The 13,869-nt window shown below is 47.0% G+C and overlaps 1 protein-coding gene across 1 annotated transcript in view; it reads right to left on the bottom strand.

Moving 5' to 3' along the window:
• Positions 1–5,378: 5,378 nt before the first annotated feature.
• Positions 5,379–13,869, bottom strand: part of LOC134148377 (peripheral-type benzodiazepine receptor-associated protein 1-like) — a 32,881-nt gene continuing 24,390 nt past the window's right edge. Inside the window, exon 4 of the mRNA XM_062590358.1 lies at positions 5,379–5,806. Within this exon, the coding sequence (XP_062446342.1) occupies positions 5,379–5,806 (428 nt within the window). The remainder of the gene's footprint in view (positions 5,807–13,869) is intronic.

The raw sequence follows: 13,869 nt of genomic DNA, 5'->3' as shown, positions 1-13,869 counted from the left end.
CATGGTAAAACTGTGCATTAAGCAAGTTTGTATCATCCCTAAAACAGAGAAGGGGCTGTAAGTCTTGCTTCCCTGGTGTTCCTTGAATTGCAGCAGTATAGAATAACACAAGAAGAAGAATCTGCATACTGTAGTCCCTCATTAAAATATGATTTGATTATGATATGAAATGCCAGGTAAGAACTGTTGCAAAGAAGCTCAGAATTTGTTAAATACCTTGAATTATCATAACTGGCTCGTTACAAGGTGCCGCATGTGCAGGGGCAATGCAAACATCCCATGCTGCTCCACTTACGAGCCTCAGCCATGGCAAAGAGGACGAGCACCTAGGAGGTGACAGGACAGTTTCTGTGCAGCAGGAAGCATGATACCAGAGAAATCAATTCTGGCACTTGAATCCTACCCATGGCAGCCACTGAGTCAGTGTTTCACCCTTTCTAGCTGCTCAATCTTTGTTCGCCCTGCTGATACTGCCAGAGAGACACTGTATTATCTACGTTTGTCCTTTTTGTGGTGTGAACATAAACTTGATAGCTTTCATGTCATTTTGCATAGCTACTCAAAATCTGTGGAAAGACCAAGCTCAAATCTGAACCAATGTTCAGTAAGTGAAAACATCCTATATGCCAATACCACTGCTTTGCATTCCAGATATCTAATATTCATATAAGTATACTGCCTCGAGATCCAGGGCAATGAATTTGCTTGAAACTGGAGTGAGACAAGCTGGTCTGTGTGTTGTATTTCCTGGTATTACTATGGCAAATGAGCTATCACCCTAACAATGTTAATACTTTTTGTTCTGTTACAGTGTCTTCTTATTTTATTGGATCTTAGCATGACAACCAAGACCTGGCTGTGCAGATGCCACTTAATCTCAAAAGAGAGGTTTTATTGTGTCTGTCCAGTATCCAGAAGCTCAGAGATTTGATATAGAAGTAAGAAAAGACCATGATCAGGATGGAGTATCTGCTGGACCTGCCTTCCAATGCAGATCTGATCTGAGCAGCCAAGAGACTCAGAAAAAAATATTTTTTCATATTTTAACAACAGTAACAGACAATTACAGTGTTTTCTAAATGTTCTTTTCACAGCACCTCGAAGAAATAACTCAGAGGGAAGTGTCTGTGTATAATGTTGAAAGAACAGTCAATGTGCTGCTGCACAGACTCCTGGGCAGAACAACCATTTTTATGAAAGATGAAAATATGCAGCAATTGAGTTCCTGAGCACATTTAGTTTTATGCTGGGCTCTCAGTGGCCCTGACTCATCCTTTCCTGACACCAGCAGTGCTCTCAGCTAGTGTACTTTAGCGGGTCTCACCGAAGTCACTGGAAGTGTGCTAGGGTAACATGGTGCCACCATTTGGGAAATCAGACATAACATATCCTAGAAAGTATCTTAAAGGTGGAAATTGTCTAAAATGATTGAGCTTTTGCAGCACTTTCCAAATAGAGAGATACGTTTTCAGGTGTGGAAGAAGAAGGGACTAACTCCTCCCTGCATGTAAATGGCTTGTGTTCCCGTTTATCCCTGTGCACAGAGAGTGGTCACAAGTGTTACTGGCTCAGAAGAGCTTGCAGCCAAAGCAAGGCTGAAAATAGCAACGAAGGGCCAGACTGGATTTGAAGGAACGTTTTTAAGAAATTGCAATAAGGTGCAGCTTTTCGGCAGTCTGGTATGCCTTGATACACCTGCTGGACCTCAACCAGGTGAACAGGGCACTCACCGCTGCTCTGGAGTCATGCACAGCTGTGGCCTGTCTGCTAGAAGTACAAAACCAGCTCATGGATATACTCAAAAGTGTAGGAAAAGGTTTTCTTCTGCAAGCAGGTTCCTGCAGGATTTGTGCACAGCACACAGGTTAGTGTCTGATGATTGGGGTATTCACTGGGAGACTGTGTGCAGCAGGTATGAAATGTATAAGCATGTCACAGACATCCCTTTATTTTAGCAATGTAACACGGTGGTTTTGGGTGCAAGCCTAGGCACAGCTCCGTGTAAGATCTTGTTTACCCTTTTATCTTGTGTGTTCTAGCAAACTGCTGTTTTCTCACGTATGACAAGTTTTCAATTTTGCATGGGGGAGCTGGAAAGCACATTTCTGAAAAGAGAGAGGTGAATCAAGGACCTTGCAGTTTGCTGTAACTGCCCAGACCCCTATGGAGAATACAAACTCAATTGACCAGGTAAAGTGAGATGTGGCAGCGGAAGCCTGCGTGTGGATGCACGGCTAGGGAGTTAGCGAGCTGTAAAACAGGGACTTGGGAAGAGCTACCGAAAGGGAGAGAATTCTTCATTTTCTCCCTTGCGCCTTTTCACCAAGAACTGGAGGGGCAGGGGGAGATGGCGGGGTGGCCCGGGGGGTGCCCGGCCGCCCCCCAGCCCGCCGGAGGAGCTCGCGGGCCGTGCCGCCGGCTGGCCTGGTGCGAGCCGCGCGGCAGCGGGCTCCTGACACCGTGTGGCTCGGCCGCAGCGTGCAGCCGGCTCAGCGGGCCTCGGCCCCCGGCACGGGGAGCCTTGGCAGCCGCTGTGCTAAAGCTCCCCGAGCTGCGTAAAGTCCCGAAGGCAGGGACTCTTCTTTTCCCCCCCCGGGGAAAGATGAATGTGTTTGCGCTTTTCCTGAGCGCTTGCATGTGGAGTTTACTGTGATTTAGGTGAGAGAGAGACCGAGAGACCTCGGCTTGCGCTGGCATACAGACAAACTCCAGGTAAACCGGACCGCAGATCCCGCCTCCGTCGTCCTCCCTTTAGCAGGCGGAAGAGCACCCAGCTCCAGACACCCCAAGTTCTCTGGAATCCCCCCGTGCCCCGGCCAGCTCGCCGATGCTCAGATTCGTGCCTGCTTTTAGCAGAGTGAGTGTGTTTGCGTCTTCTCTGAAGAACCCGAGTCGTTTCTTTAGGTCGGTGTGGCCCAGCTGCAGTGCTTGTCACGCAAGATCTTTGGAGTAAAGGGCAAGAAATTTAAGTATTGAATAAGGTGTGTTTATTTTTAAACACCGATTTTATTTTTAGAATCTGTGGTTGTTAGGAATGCTAAATTTACACACGTACATAAATCTGTGCAGTGTAGCCATACCATCTGTCATCTAGATGTATCGCCTGGTTCTTGAAACGTTCATGGAAGAGTCTTTTATCTCCTGCTCTAAGTAGCTGTGACTGATTCTGGTCTTTGCCTCAATTACTCAGCTTCAGAACTAGGAAAGTGATGAACTACACTGAATTTCTTAAGCAGAGGCATCCAGCCGTTTTCCTGGTGTCTGGGTCCCCTTGAGTCTCCCCTGGGTAACTTTGCTCTGGGCTGAATTTGCAGCGACAGAGCAGAGAACAGCCAGAGCTGGATCTGGTGCTTCCAAGTGCCGCGGCAGGGACTAACGAGAGCGCACATCGCCCCGCGACAGCGGTTTCGTGCAGAGGTGCCGTGCGATGAGGAAGGAGGAGGACATGAGCTGCTGCTCAGTTATTTTTTGCTAGTTTATGTCACATGTTGTGTTCCACAGACTGAGAGATCAGCGTGCCAAGGAAAAGGCACATGGCCGAGAGCGGCCAGTCGTTGTCTGGCAGCCCTCCACAGAGGAGCAGCTTCCGCGCGTGACTCTCTTCCCTCCTTCAGGAAGCGTATTTGAAAGGAGGGAAGGAAATGAGACGGACAAGGGGGAGAAAGAGAGAGCTCGTTTACTTTGTGGGACTGTGTTCCCTAGATGGCAAGGGGAAAAGCTATGGTCAGGAAGGCCAGCTGTAGGGCTAGAGAAAGATTATTGTGATCTACCAAGAAACTTAGCAGGAAATACATGGAGACGGTCATATAGTCAGTTTGTAAGAATTTGTGCATTTTTTTCCAGTTTCCTCCCTTCCTTCCCTCTTGCGTTCGCCCCTTGAGGAGCCGGTGGTGCAGGACAGCCGCGGCGGGGACAGGCGAGCGCGGCTGTGAAGCCAGTTGGAGAACTGAACTTTGTTTTTTTTCCCCTCTGTCTTTGGGAATCCCAGCAGAGCTGCACGGCTGGGGAGGCAGACAAGCTGCCGCATCTACCGCTGCGCCCCTCTCCTTTACCACTCAGGTACGCACATCCCTAGCAGCCCTTGTTGGAGGAAATTCAAAGAGTCCAAAAAATCCAGCTGAAAATACCTCGAGAAAGCATGGGATGTATGAAGTGGCACTAAAGCATGAGAGGTTTCTCCCAATCCTCACCATTTTTTTCAATGCATACAAAGCCTGTAACTTAAGAAACATGCAGAAGACCAAACTTTAATGTAATTTATGCAATGTCTTTGCATTTGCCGTGGTCTCAGCTGAAAATAGAACCGGATCTAATGAACTGATGCCATATACTATAATGAAACTTGCACTACGGGTTTATAAGGTAAACTGCCGCCGACGCCGTGCTACCAAAACCGCGGCTGTGGCCGCCGCAGGAGCGGTGGCGGCTTGGACGTGCCGTTCCCAGCTCGGCTCTATCGGGCTCTTTGTTAAAGGCTGCTGCCAGCGTACAATTGCCTATTTGTGGCTTGTGGCTACTCTCTCAAGAGCAGTTATAGACTGAAAGTGATACAAAGTGTTATGTAAAGGGGATGCAAAGTCACAAAATGAAAGGTGTTAAAAGCCTTAAAAATCCCCTTTCTAATACGCAGAATTCAATGTAACTACATATGTGTGTATATGTCTGTACCCAGACACACAGAAAATCACACGTATGTGCAGATGTGTTTCATTTAACAGAAGAAATTCCTTTTTTGGAAGATAATAGTTCCAAGACAATATTTTGTTGCTGCAAACCAAAGTCTTCTGTTTATCTTGAATGCTAAACAGGGTGAAGGCAGCTGCAATTTGAGCTTCTCTGCCCCGGCCAGCTGGTCGCTTACAGCCAGCAAACAGGGAGGGGGAGGTGAATTGTCCCCACCGGTTGGTCACCGAACAGGATGGTTTTGAACTGAAATTCAAAACATTAACATTATTACATCTTTTGTTAAGCAAAACTGAACGGTGGCTGGAAGCTCGGCATCAGGCCCCCCCCTGCACCGCGTGCTGATCCAGTGCCCCCCATCCGGGATCAAATCCATCGCGTTTTCCGTACTTCCCAGTTGCCGTTGGAGCACTGTTACCGCGTTCAGCTGCACACGTTCAGCAGAAGAACGGGGTCATGGTTGGAGACGGGACACGCCAGGCAGGTGGGGTCCGGCTGCTGGCGGAGCGCGGGGGGACGCGCGGCGGCACGCGGGCGGGCGGGCGTCTCGCGGTGCCGAGCGGGGAGAGAGGCAGGGCGGGGCGGGGGGGTTTATACCCGTTTCATTACTGTTGGTGGCAAAACGCCGCATATAAGCCAGCTACAACTGGATTTCCCAAGGGAGCCGAAACGCCGGTGGTGCCCGTAGCCCCCGCTCACGGCGTGCGATGGCTCCGCGCGTCGGCGCGCTGGGGCAGCGGCCTGCAGCCTGGTCGTCGCCACTCGCGCCCGGCTGCGGCGATTTCCCTGTTCATCCTTTTCCTGCGCCCGGGTTTTCTGGTTTCCAAGCCGCCCCGTGCAGGCGGCACAGCCCTTCGCTCTTCCGTGCGGCCGGCTACGGTGAGTACGTTTGCCCGCAGCGTGCAGGAAGCATAGCCGTATTTCTCGCTGAAGAACTTGTTTAGGTTACGTGCAAGAAGCAGGCAGGAGCCCGCGGGTTTTCGTTCCGTGGGTCTCCCTCCGCTCTGCTCGGCTTCTCGGCTTTCAGTAGCTCCCAAGGTCAGGCCGTTTGCCGCTAGGCCCAAGCGGCGACCTCCGGCCCGAACAATGCCGCTGCCGCCGCGGTGCGGCTGCGCCCGCGTCGCTAGGGGGGTTGCTAGGTCCGACTGATGCCGCTACGCGGGTTGTAAATCGCCTTTACCCTGCTGGCCCTGACTCGGCCCCGTAACGCAGCGATGTAGGAGATGGCATTGAAGCGTTCAGACGGTGCGTCGGAGCGACGTCTTCGGGCCCCGAACTTGGCAGCAAGCGCGCGCCGCAGGGGAGTCGCTTGTGGTCTAGAGAAGAAAACAAGCAATTGCTTTGGAGAGTACAGCTAAAAGGAAGGATGTGTTCTTGGTGTCCAGAAAGTAACAAAACTGTGGCGGGAAACATCTCCCGCCTGTGACCCACGGGCGTGCACTGCGAACACGGCTTCCTCTTAGCGGCGGCCCCCTGCCCTCGGCTTGCCCCGCTCCCGAGAAAAGGAAAGAAGTTTTATAAGGAGGAAAGAGAAAGTGAGAGCTGAGAAAAAGAGGTAGGTGAACTGCAGATTTCCCAGCTCTGGGTGCTGGGTATCGCAGTCTCCGCTCTACCAAAACACACCACCACCGCCTTGGGATCACACCTGTTTATTGTAGCACAAAAGTGACGTGCCACACACTCAAATTATTTGCATGTTTCTGGTTTGTGTCCTCAAGGGACATTTTAATCTTGCTAGTTGCAAAGAAAATAGTAACAGCTGAAGAAGCATTGAAATGGATTTTTCAATATATAAATATACCCAGATTTAAAATTTTCCAGTTCTGTAGTGTATAGGTGTGTGTGTGCATGTGTGCATTTCATTTCCTTTGAAAAGGAATAAATAAAAATAGATAAACCTGCACGCCCCTCAGAGCTGTTCTGGTTTAATAAGTAAATACATCATCAGACAGACTTTTCTTTATGCATGATGTCTTGATATGCAGGGCTTCAGCTGCACACCTCTCATTAGTGCTAATGAAATTTGTGTGGCTAAATCCCTGTGCATTGTGTTGAACATACACCTTAGTATATTTGTAATTACTTTTTAAAGACTGCCTTCATTTGAAGGCAGACCAAAACACAGCTCCTACAGTGCCATGTAAGTCCATAGGGTGAATACATATTTATAAATGTTTTAAAAATGCATATTATATTTTGCCCACAGAGCATAACATCTCTGCTGGCTGGAAACATGTATTAAGGGAGGTAACAGAAATCCAGAGGAAATGTCTTTGAAAAAAATAGTTAATACACATGGGTTACAGCTGCCTTTTAAAGATTAATTTCTTGGCCATTTACAATGTGTTTTTTGTTATCAAAAGCCAATGGACCATATTACAGAAAATCTTGCTTTGTAAATTCCTTTTGCGCTTCTTGGGCCTGATTCTGTTTCACAGAATTCAGCAGTTTTCCTTCCAGCCTTGCACCATCATATGGTCAGGACTGGGCCTGGATTGTCTCAGGGTTCCTGCTTGTCCGCCTTATCCACAAGCTGTCTCTAAAGTAAGCAGTGTTACTGTCAGTGCGTGTAGAGGAAGGTAAAAGTTACAGAACTGAGTTTGTTTAAAATGTGGTTTGTGATGCTGCGAACAGGGCACAGCTTTGCAAAGGTAAGTCATATGCACGGGTGTAGTTATTTACATGCAATAAATACGTTTGCAGAGCTGGAATCTTACTTTTTAAAATGTGATGTTACTGAAGCGGTGTTAGTTCTGACTGAATTATTTTTACTTGCTTTTGGTTGTTGATTTCCTGAAGCATTTGAATGAACCAAAAACTAATTTGACAATACTCATGTCCTTTCCGTATCTTATTTTTCATTCTCTCGACTGTCCCCCTTCTTTCCGTCAAGACATACGGAGATTAACTAAGTGCCACGTACTCCTCAGTTTCAGCAGGGGACTGGACGAAAGCAGAAGTGCGCATCTCTGCGCATCTCTGCGTCCCCAGCAAACCCGCGCCTGGCTCCGTGTCAGCGGCTGAGCAAACTTCCCATGTAGGAAGAGTGTGGGGAGGCCACGCAAGAGCTCCTTCTAGTTCCCCACAGCTAAACCCGGCCCTTTTCAGGAGCCCCAGGTCTTTCAGGAGCCCTCGGAAAGCAAGGCTGGAAGCGGAGGGACAGGGTGACACTAGCAACTATTAAATCCTGCCAAGCAGTAGCCCGGGGAAGGGAGAAGAAATTGCAGGCTCAGAACTAGATTAGGGTCCATAAATTGCCATTACCTCTTAGCAAGCCATGAGAGGACGGCGGCTCTGGGAGGCTGGGTCCCGGTCGTGGACGTGGCTCCATTCCCGGGTCAGAGGCATGTCCTCTCCGACCTTGGGCAAATCATTTAACCTCTCTCCATACCGCTGTTCTGTTTCTGAAATGAAAATAAACGGCAGTAATGCACCAGAAAAGCAAAATGTGCTGGTGATTATGAGGGGCGTAGATGAGGATGAAGGTGAGATAAATATTTTAGACAGAGGAAAATAATCCTTCCCCAACTCCTCTGAAACCTTCATACATCCTGTCTCTCGTACCAAGAAGCTGAGATTAATGTATCCCTCAATAAACAGGGCAGTTTGTGTTTTAATTATGGCACTATGAACAGATGAGGTTTTTTTCAGGAGATTTTTGTTCTTATTCCTGTCGTGCCCCTCAGTGTGATGTTCCCATATTTGCAACACGGGAGTGCAGGGCATCCCGAGGTGACTTGTTTCAGTGGAGGATTCACACACTGACTGGAGCTGTTGGTTTAGGCCTTTGTCTTAGAGTGCAGTGTCTGCATTAGATTTTAACACATTCAAAGAAATGAAAATTTCAGTGTTAATGTTGTGGGTTTTGTTTTTTTTTTAATGTGCTCCCAGGGCTTTTGCCATCTATGCCAAAATTAAGTGCAAAGGGAATTTTTACAGCCGACTTGTAAATTCCTGACAAGAGGAGTTTATAATAGAAGTGTTGACATAACCTTAACTACAGTGACAACTAAAGCTGGTTTGTTAGGAAAACGAAAAATAATTTTCTTGCAGTAAGGCAAGAGTTGGGCATAGGAGGTGAGGCAGCTAAATTTTTTTCCTAAGAATCCCTGGAGGCTATTGTGTGAGACAGCATGTGAAACGAAGCTGAAGCAAATCACATAGCAGGCAGAAGAAGAAACACTTTGGAATTTGCTCCTTTTCATGAAGGAGAAGGTGCAGTTATCCTCTTACAATTTTTTTACAAGCTGTGTTTCTCCCCTCAGAGGTGATCACGAAGGTCTGACAGCAAGTTAGTGCTCGCTTTTGGCCTTACAGCTGGTTCTTCATTCTTTGTCCCTAAAACCTACAGCAGTCAGGAATGAATCCTGATGCCTCAACTCTGTGCCTTCAACAGGAGCAGGAACTGGCCTCTTGTCTGCAATCTGCCTGTGTCTCTTGCAACCAATAATTTTTAAAAAGCCACTAAATCAGGTTTATTTCCTTGAGCCACAGGCAAGAATTCAGAACCTGAGAACTTAAACACCCAGCAAAGATGGACAAGCCTTTGCACAGTGATGCTGGGCCATAATCTAAGCTACTGGTCTGATAGACATTGCTGTCACTTAAATGAGAACCAAACCCATCGATAGAAAGTGGTGCTTGTGACTGGAATCTGAAGCCAACAGAGCGTACGTAGAGCTGATTTTTAGTACCTTTATTTCCCCAGAGTCAGTTGGGTATTGTTTTATTCCTGTCACATCTCTCCTGCGGGCGAGAGGAAGAGAAGGTTTTTGGCTCTTGTTGCAGGCATAAAATCATGAGGGCAGAATGCAGATCACACGTGGCTTTCCCATCCCACAGCACAATCCTACACATGGGGCCGGGCTTTGATCTTACTCGAACTGAGTTCAGAAGTAAGTGCTTGCCCCCAGCCGCCTTCCCACACCCATCTGCTTGCTTGCACCTCCAGACTCTTCAGCGTTAACTTCTAAATGATACTCTATTTCCCGAGAAGTGTAACAGTCTCTTACATCCTGGTTGTAATGTTTGCATGTGGAGAGGCAGTTATCTTATTAGCAAGCAGCAGGAGGATTTATTGTGAGCTGGCACATTGCGGACTCGTATTAGGTGCTAGGAAGAAAGTGTAAATGCATCTCTCTTTCTCTTGCCTCAGTCTCTGTCCCCTCTCTGGCACGTTTGGCAAAATTCTGAAATAATTTTCCTGGAAAGGTGGAAGGTACAGTAGTCAGCGCAGAGGAAATAACACAGGATGTTGAAAGCAGAGGAAAGGAAAGTTCTCAAATGGGAAAGCTAGAACTAAATCCCTGAACACTCCCTAATTATTTAGAAGGCCACCATGGCCCATGGAGCTTGCAGTCACGATGCACAAGCTCCCCGATGACGGGCAGTGCAATCGGCAGGCTGTGAGCAGCCTGCTCAGGGCTCCCTGGGAAGGCTGGTGGATCCGTACACCTCCTTCACCCTGTGGTATAGGTAAAAGGGTGGCTTGAGCAGATCTGGCGGGATGGCAGTGAGCGGTGAAGATTAACCTGTAAATGATTATTTTGCGCGGAAATATAAAGGCAGGCAAAAACTATGAATTCCTCATTTGCTCGCTCTCTATCCGTTAAAACAAGATCTTTTTACCCCTCTGCATACTCTTTCTTTTTTTAATAAATACTGATATTTATTAATCCCTAGCTCTCGGGCACTGGCAGCAAGCCTGGTGAGAACGCCACAGTAGGAGCCACAGCCATGAGGTAGAGGACACAGAAAACTACCACTTTCTGCAAACCAAACACACATTGGGAGCAAACGTGCTGGTGAATGTCTCCACTTTTTTTCCTCCAGAAAACTCATCTTCTGTCAGGGTTTCCTTTCGTGTTGGATGCCACTGCGTGAATAGGAAGTGGGCAGGCCAGTCTTTAAACGCAAACAGCAAGAGCATGATCCGGAGGTGGCTTTGCCCCAGTGGCAGAGGACGCCTCTGGATACCTCCTGGCCCTTGTTTAGGAGTGCCCTCTGCTGGGTTCGCTGTCGGAGCAAGGGCTGGTCCAGGGCTCGGAGCAAGGGAACCGATTAGCAGCAGGCTGAGCTTCTTCAGAGCTCTGGTTTTCTGCGTGGCAAGTGCTGGGGAGCTGGCGGTGCTGCGGGCTCGAGTGCCCTTGTGCTGTGCGCACCGTTACGCTTTTCGCCGAGCTGTTAATGGAGATGGCATTTGGCTGTGTGCTCTTATCTCACGGCACTTCAAAATGGAGTAATACTTCCTCACTCGGATTCGGAGGTGAAGGATGTGTCTCCATGATACGTATCTTTACATTTAGCCCCAGATCCATGCCTCTCATGAAAGGATAGGGCATGGAGAGTAGATTTATACAAAAAGCGAAATGACGCAAGGAGTGGAGGCTGCTGGAGATAAATAGGTGTTAGGACTGTGTTTTCCATTGCCTATTCCCAGCTGATGGTTGTGATACAAAGTACTGTCAGCAACAAATTGGCAGCATCCAGCACTGCTGTGTTTTGATCTGTCCTTACGGGACTATTGGGCTTTGTTTCTCCAAATACTGCTAAATTCTGAAAGGGATTGCCTCCGTGAACAGCTGCTGCGTTTGGAAGCTGAGTTACCTCAGGATACAGAGAGCATATCCAATATTGTCACTCGGGGACGCTTCCCTTTTCCTCCTTTCTTTATTTTTCTCCCTCTAAAACTGGAGCTTTTCCTACCGGAAGATGGCTTCATCTTTTGCAGTGTGTGGAGGAAGGCAAAGTCTCACGTGGCAACTCCTGGTTTATCGGGGATGCTGAAGAATCCCCTTACTAGGGATTTTCAAGAGCAAGTTCAGGCTCAACAACCATCCACTGAGGAAAATGTAGATAAATTTCAACCTAACTCAGAGCAGGATGGAGGACCACGCGTCCTCTTCCAGATCTTCTTCATTATGAGGCAGAGGAGGTTTTTTATGACAAGAGCTTTCATGTTCTGTGCAGACATTCACTTTTATGAAAAGTGTGGGAGCTTAATAGCTTAGAAACAGTTTTCCTTGAAACTGGTCATCCAGTTCAAACATTACTGGGAACTAGGAACAGATAGATGGCGTGATTGTAGAGCCCTTGGTGGTTTTTTTTTTTTTTTTTTTTAGAAAGTCAAATACTGAGGGAGTCGTTGTAAGTTTGATTTAAATGGGGATAAAAACTCGCCAATCTCATGATGACAACTGTGTCATGCGTCCTGGTGGGTTACATCTGCAAATGGCATGGGAGAAGGGAGTCTGAAATGTTCTTGGCCTTTCCTGGTAATTCTAAGTGAAATCCTCTGATGAGGGTTTTCACAAACTTCAATTTGTGCTCCAGTTTATCATGAAGCCAGCCCAGCCTGGGGCTCCTTCTCCCAGATGTTCTCTTTTCCCAGAAGTGAAACCTGTCTCTAGTTCTTCTTCCCACCTCTGCACATGTGTTCACTCCTGTGCCTCCAAAAGCCTTTTCGAAATAAGTGATGGGAACACTGACCTAGAGAACAGAGCAGCAACAGCCACCTTCTTCGTGAGGCCTGAGAAGGTGTGCAAGTGATGCCACTGATGCATGCAGATATGGAAGAAAGAGCCAGGAAGGAGGAATGAGGTTGAAAGACTTTTAAATTCATAAAAACAAGCTGTTTGTGAATTCTGCGTTTGACAGGAAAGATCAGATCCCAAGGTCTGTAGAGAAAGTATCTCTCTGACGACTCAGTTGTCCTTAGGAGGCCATACTGCTTCGTTATGCAGTGGGAAACAAGAACTCTGATTCCTGCACAGACTTGATCACTGATCCCTTCTTTGATTCTTGGCTTCTCTATGGCTCCACTGCACTGTGTAAGCTGAAGACAGTGCAACCAAATGGATGCAGAAGCAGAGACTTTTCCAGACCAATGTCAAATGAGAGAACCTTAAATGTGGAAGAAACCTTGAGCGATAACTGTGATCTGGCAGTCATCATTCTTTTTTAATCAAAGGACTGCCTTGGCTTTTTTTAAAAAACATGTTCCATTCCACAATGGCACCACACTGGTTTAAATTTAAAAGAAAAAAATGTATTTTATTCTTTAAATTGGAGAAAGGCCCATATTGAACAAAGATTTTCAGAAACTTTAGAGCCAGATCTGCATGTACTTTAGAAATGGTACAAGTCCCTTTGCTCATTTTCATGTATGCTTGTAAACATTTTCTTTACTAGCTAGTCTAACTTCATTGAAATGTGATGCAGGAACCAGAAGCCCCATGCACCCTGCGTAGTGCTCTGACTGGGGAGACTGCGCTCCCATGGGGTGCTTGGAGCTCTCCCAGCAGCCTTGCCATCTCCGTTCTGGTTCCAAACATTACTTCCCTTATTAATGACCTGAAATATCATGATGTTAACTTCATTTTTATTTTCTCAGCTTATCTGGAAGATCACACAAAGTTCCTCAATACAGCCAAACCTACACTGCAAATAGCAAACAGGGATTACTGTTCTCTACTTCAAAGCAGACTGTTATTGGGAGAAACGGTCAGAAAGAAGCCCTGTAAGTGAGGGATATCATTGCAGAAGAAAATACCAATCAAAGATCACACCTTTTAATAAGTAGCTCCTGTGTGCCTGGGCAGATGATTGCACACGTCTACCTTTCTTTGGCTCAGTGTGTTGAAATGTGCAGGGTATCACAGTGCCACAGCTGCTCTGCAGGCAGCAGCATGCTAATATGGTTTTGTAATGATGATGCTATGTGGTCATCTTCTCCACATTCACGGATTCGTATCCTGTGTGTCCAGGAAGCCCTGAGCATTTTATTAGAATGAATGTACATTGACCACTCAGAAACCGTCTATTCACCAGTGCATGTGTTACTGTGATTTCAGTCTGCTTACAAGAATTGAGAAAGGAGGGTAAAGAGGTAAATGGACAGTATCTGTAGTACATAGGCAGCTTGTGCCACCCTCAGTTTCGTAAAAGATCTGTCATGCAAGAGATACCCCAGCTTGCTTTCTGAATAGGGAAAGACTGACCTCTCCTGTGGAAAAAAAGAGTTCTGTGAGTATTAGTTTGTCAAATAGGCAAGTAGTTAATCAAATGATCAAACACTTGGTAATGTTCACGACGCTAGTCTATATTTTAGTCTCACTAAAATTTTCAGTTGTTAGTCTGGAAATGACCAAGAGAAGACTGAAAAAAAAAAAAGTTATATAGTTTCTG

The sequence above is a fragment of the Rhea pennata genome, chromosome 17 (assembly GCF_028389875.1).
Source record: "Rhea pennata isolate bPtePen1 chromosome 17, bPtePen1.pri, whole genome shotgun sequence".
In the NCBI taxonomy this organism is placed as follows: Eukaryota; Metazoa; Chordata; class Aves; order Rheiformes; family Rheidae; genus Rhea; species Rhea pennata.
The sequence above is the reverse complement of the archived record's forward strand: the minus strand, read 5'-3'. Positions and strand labels throughout refer to the sequence as shown.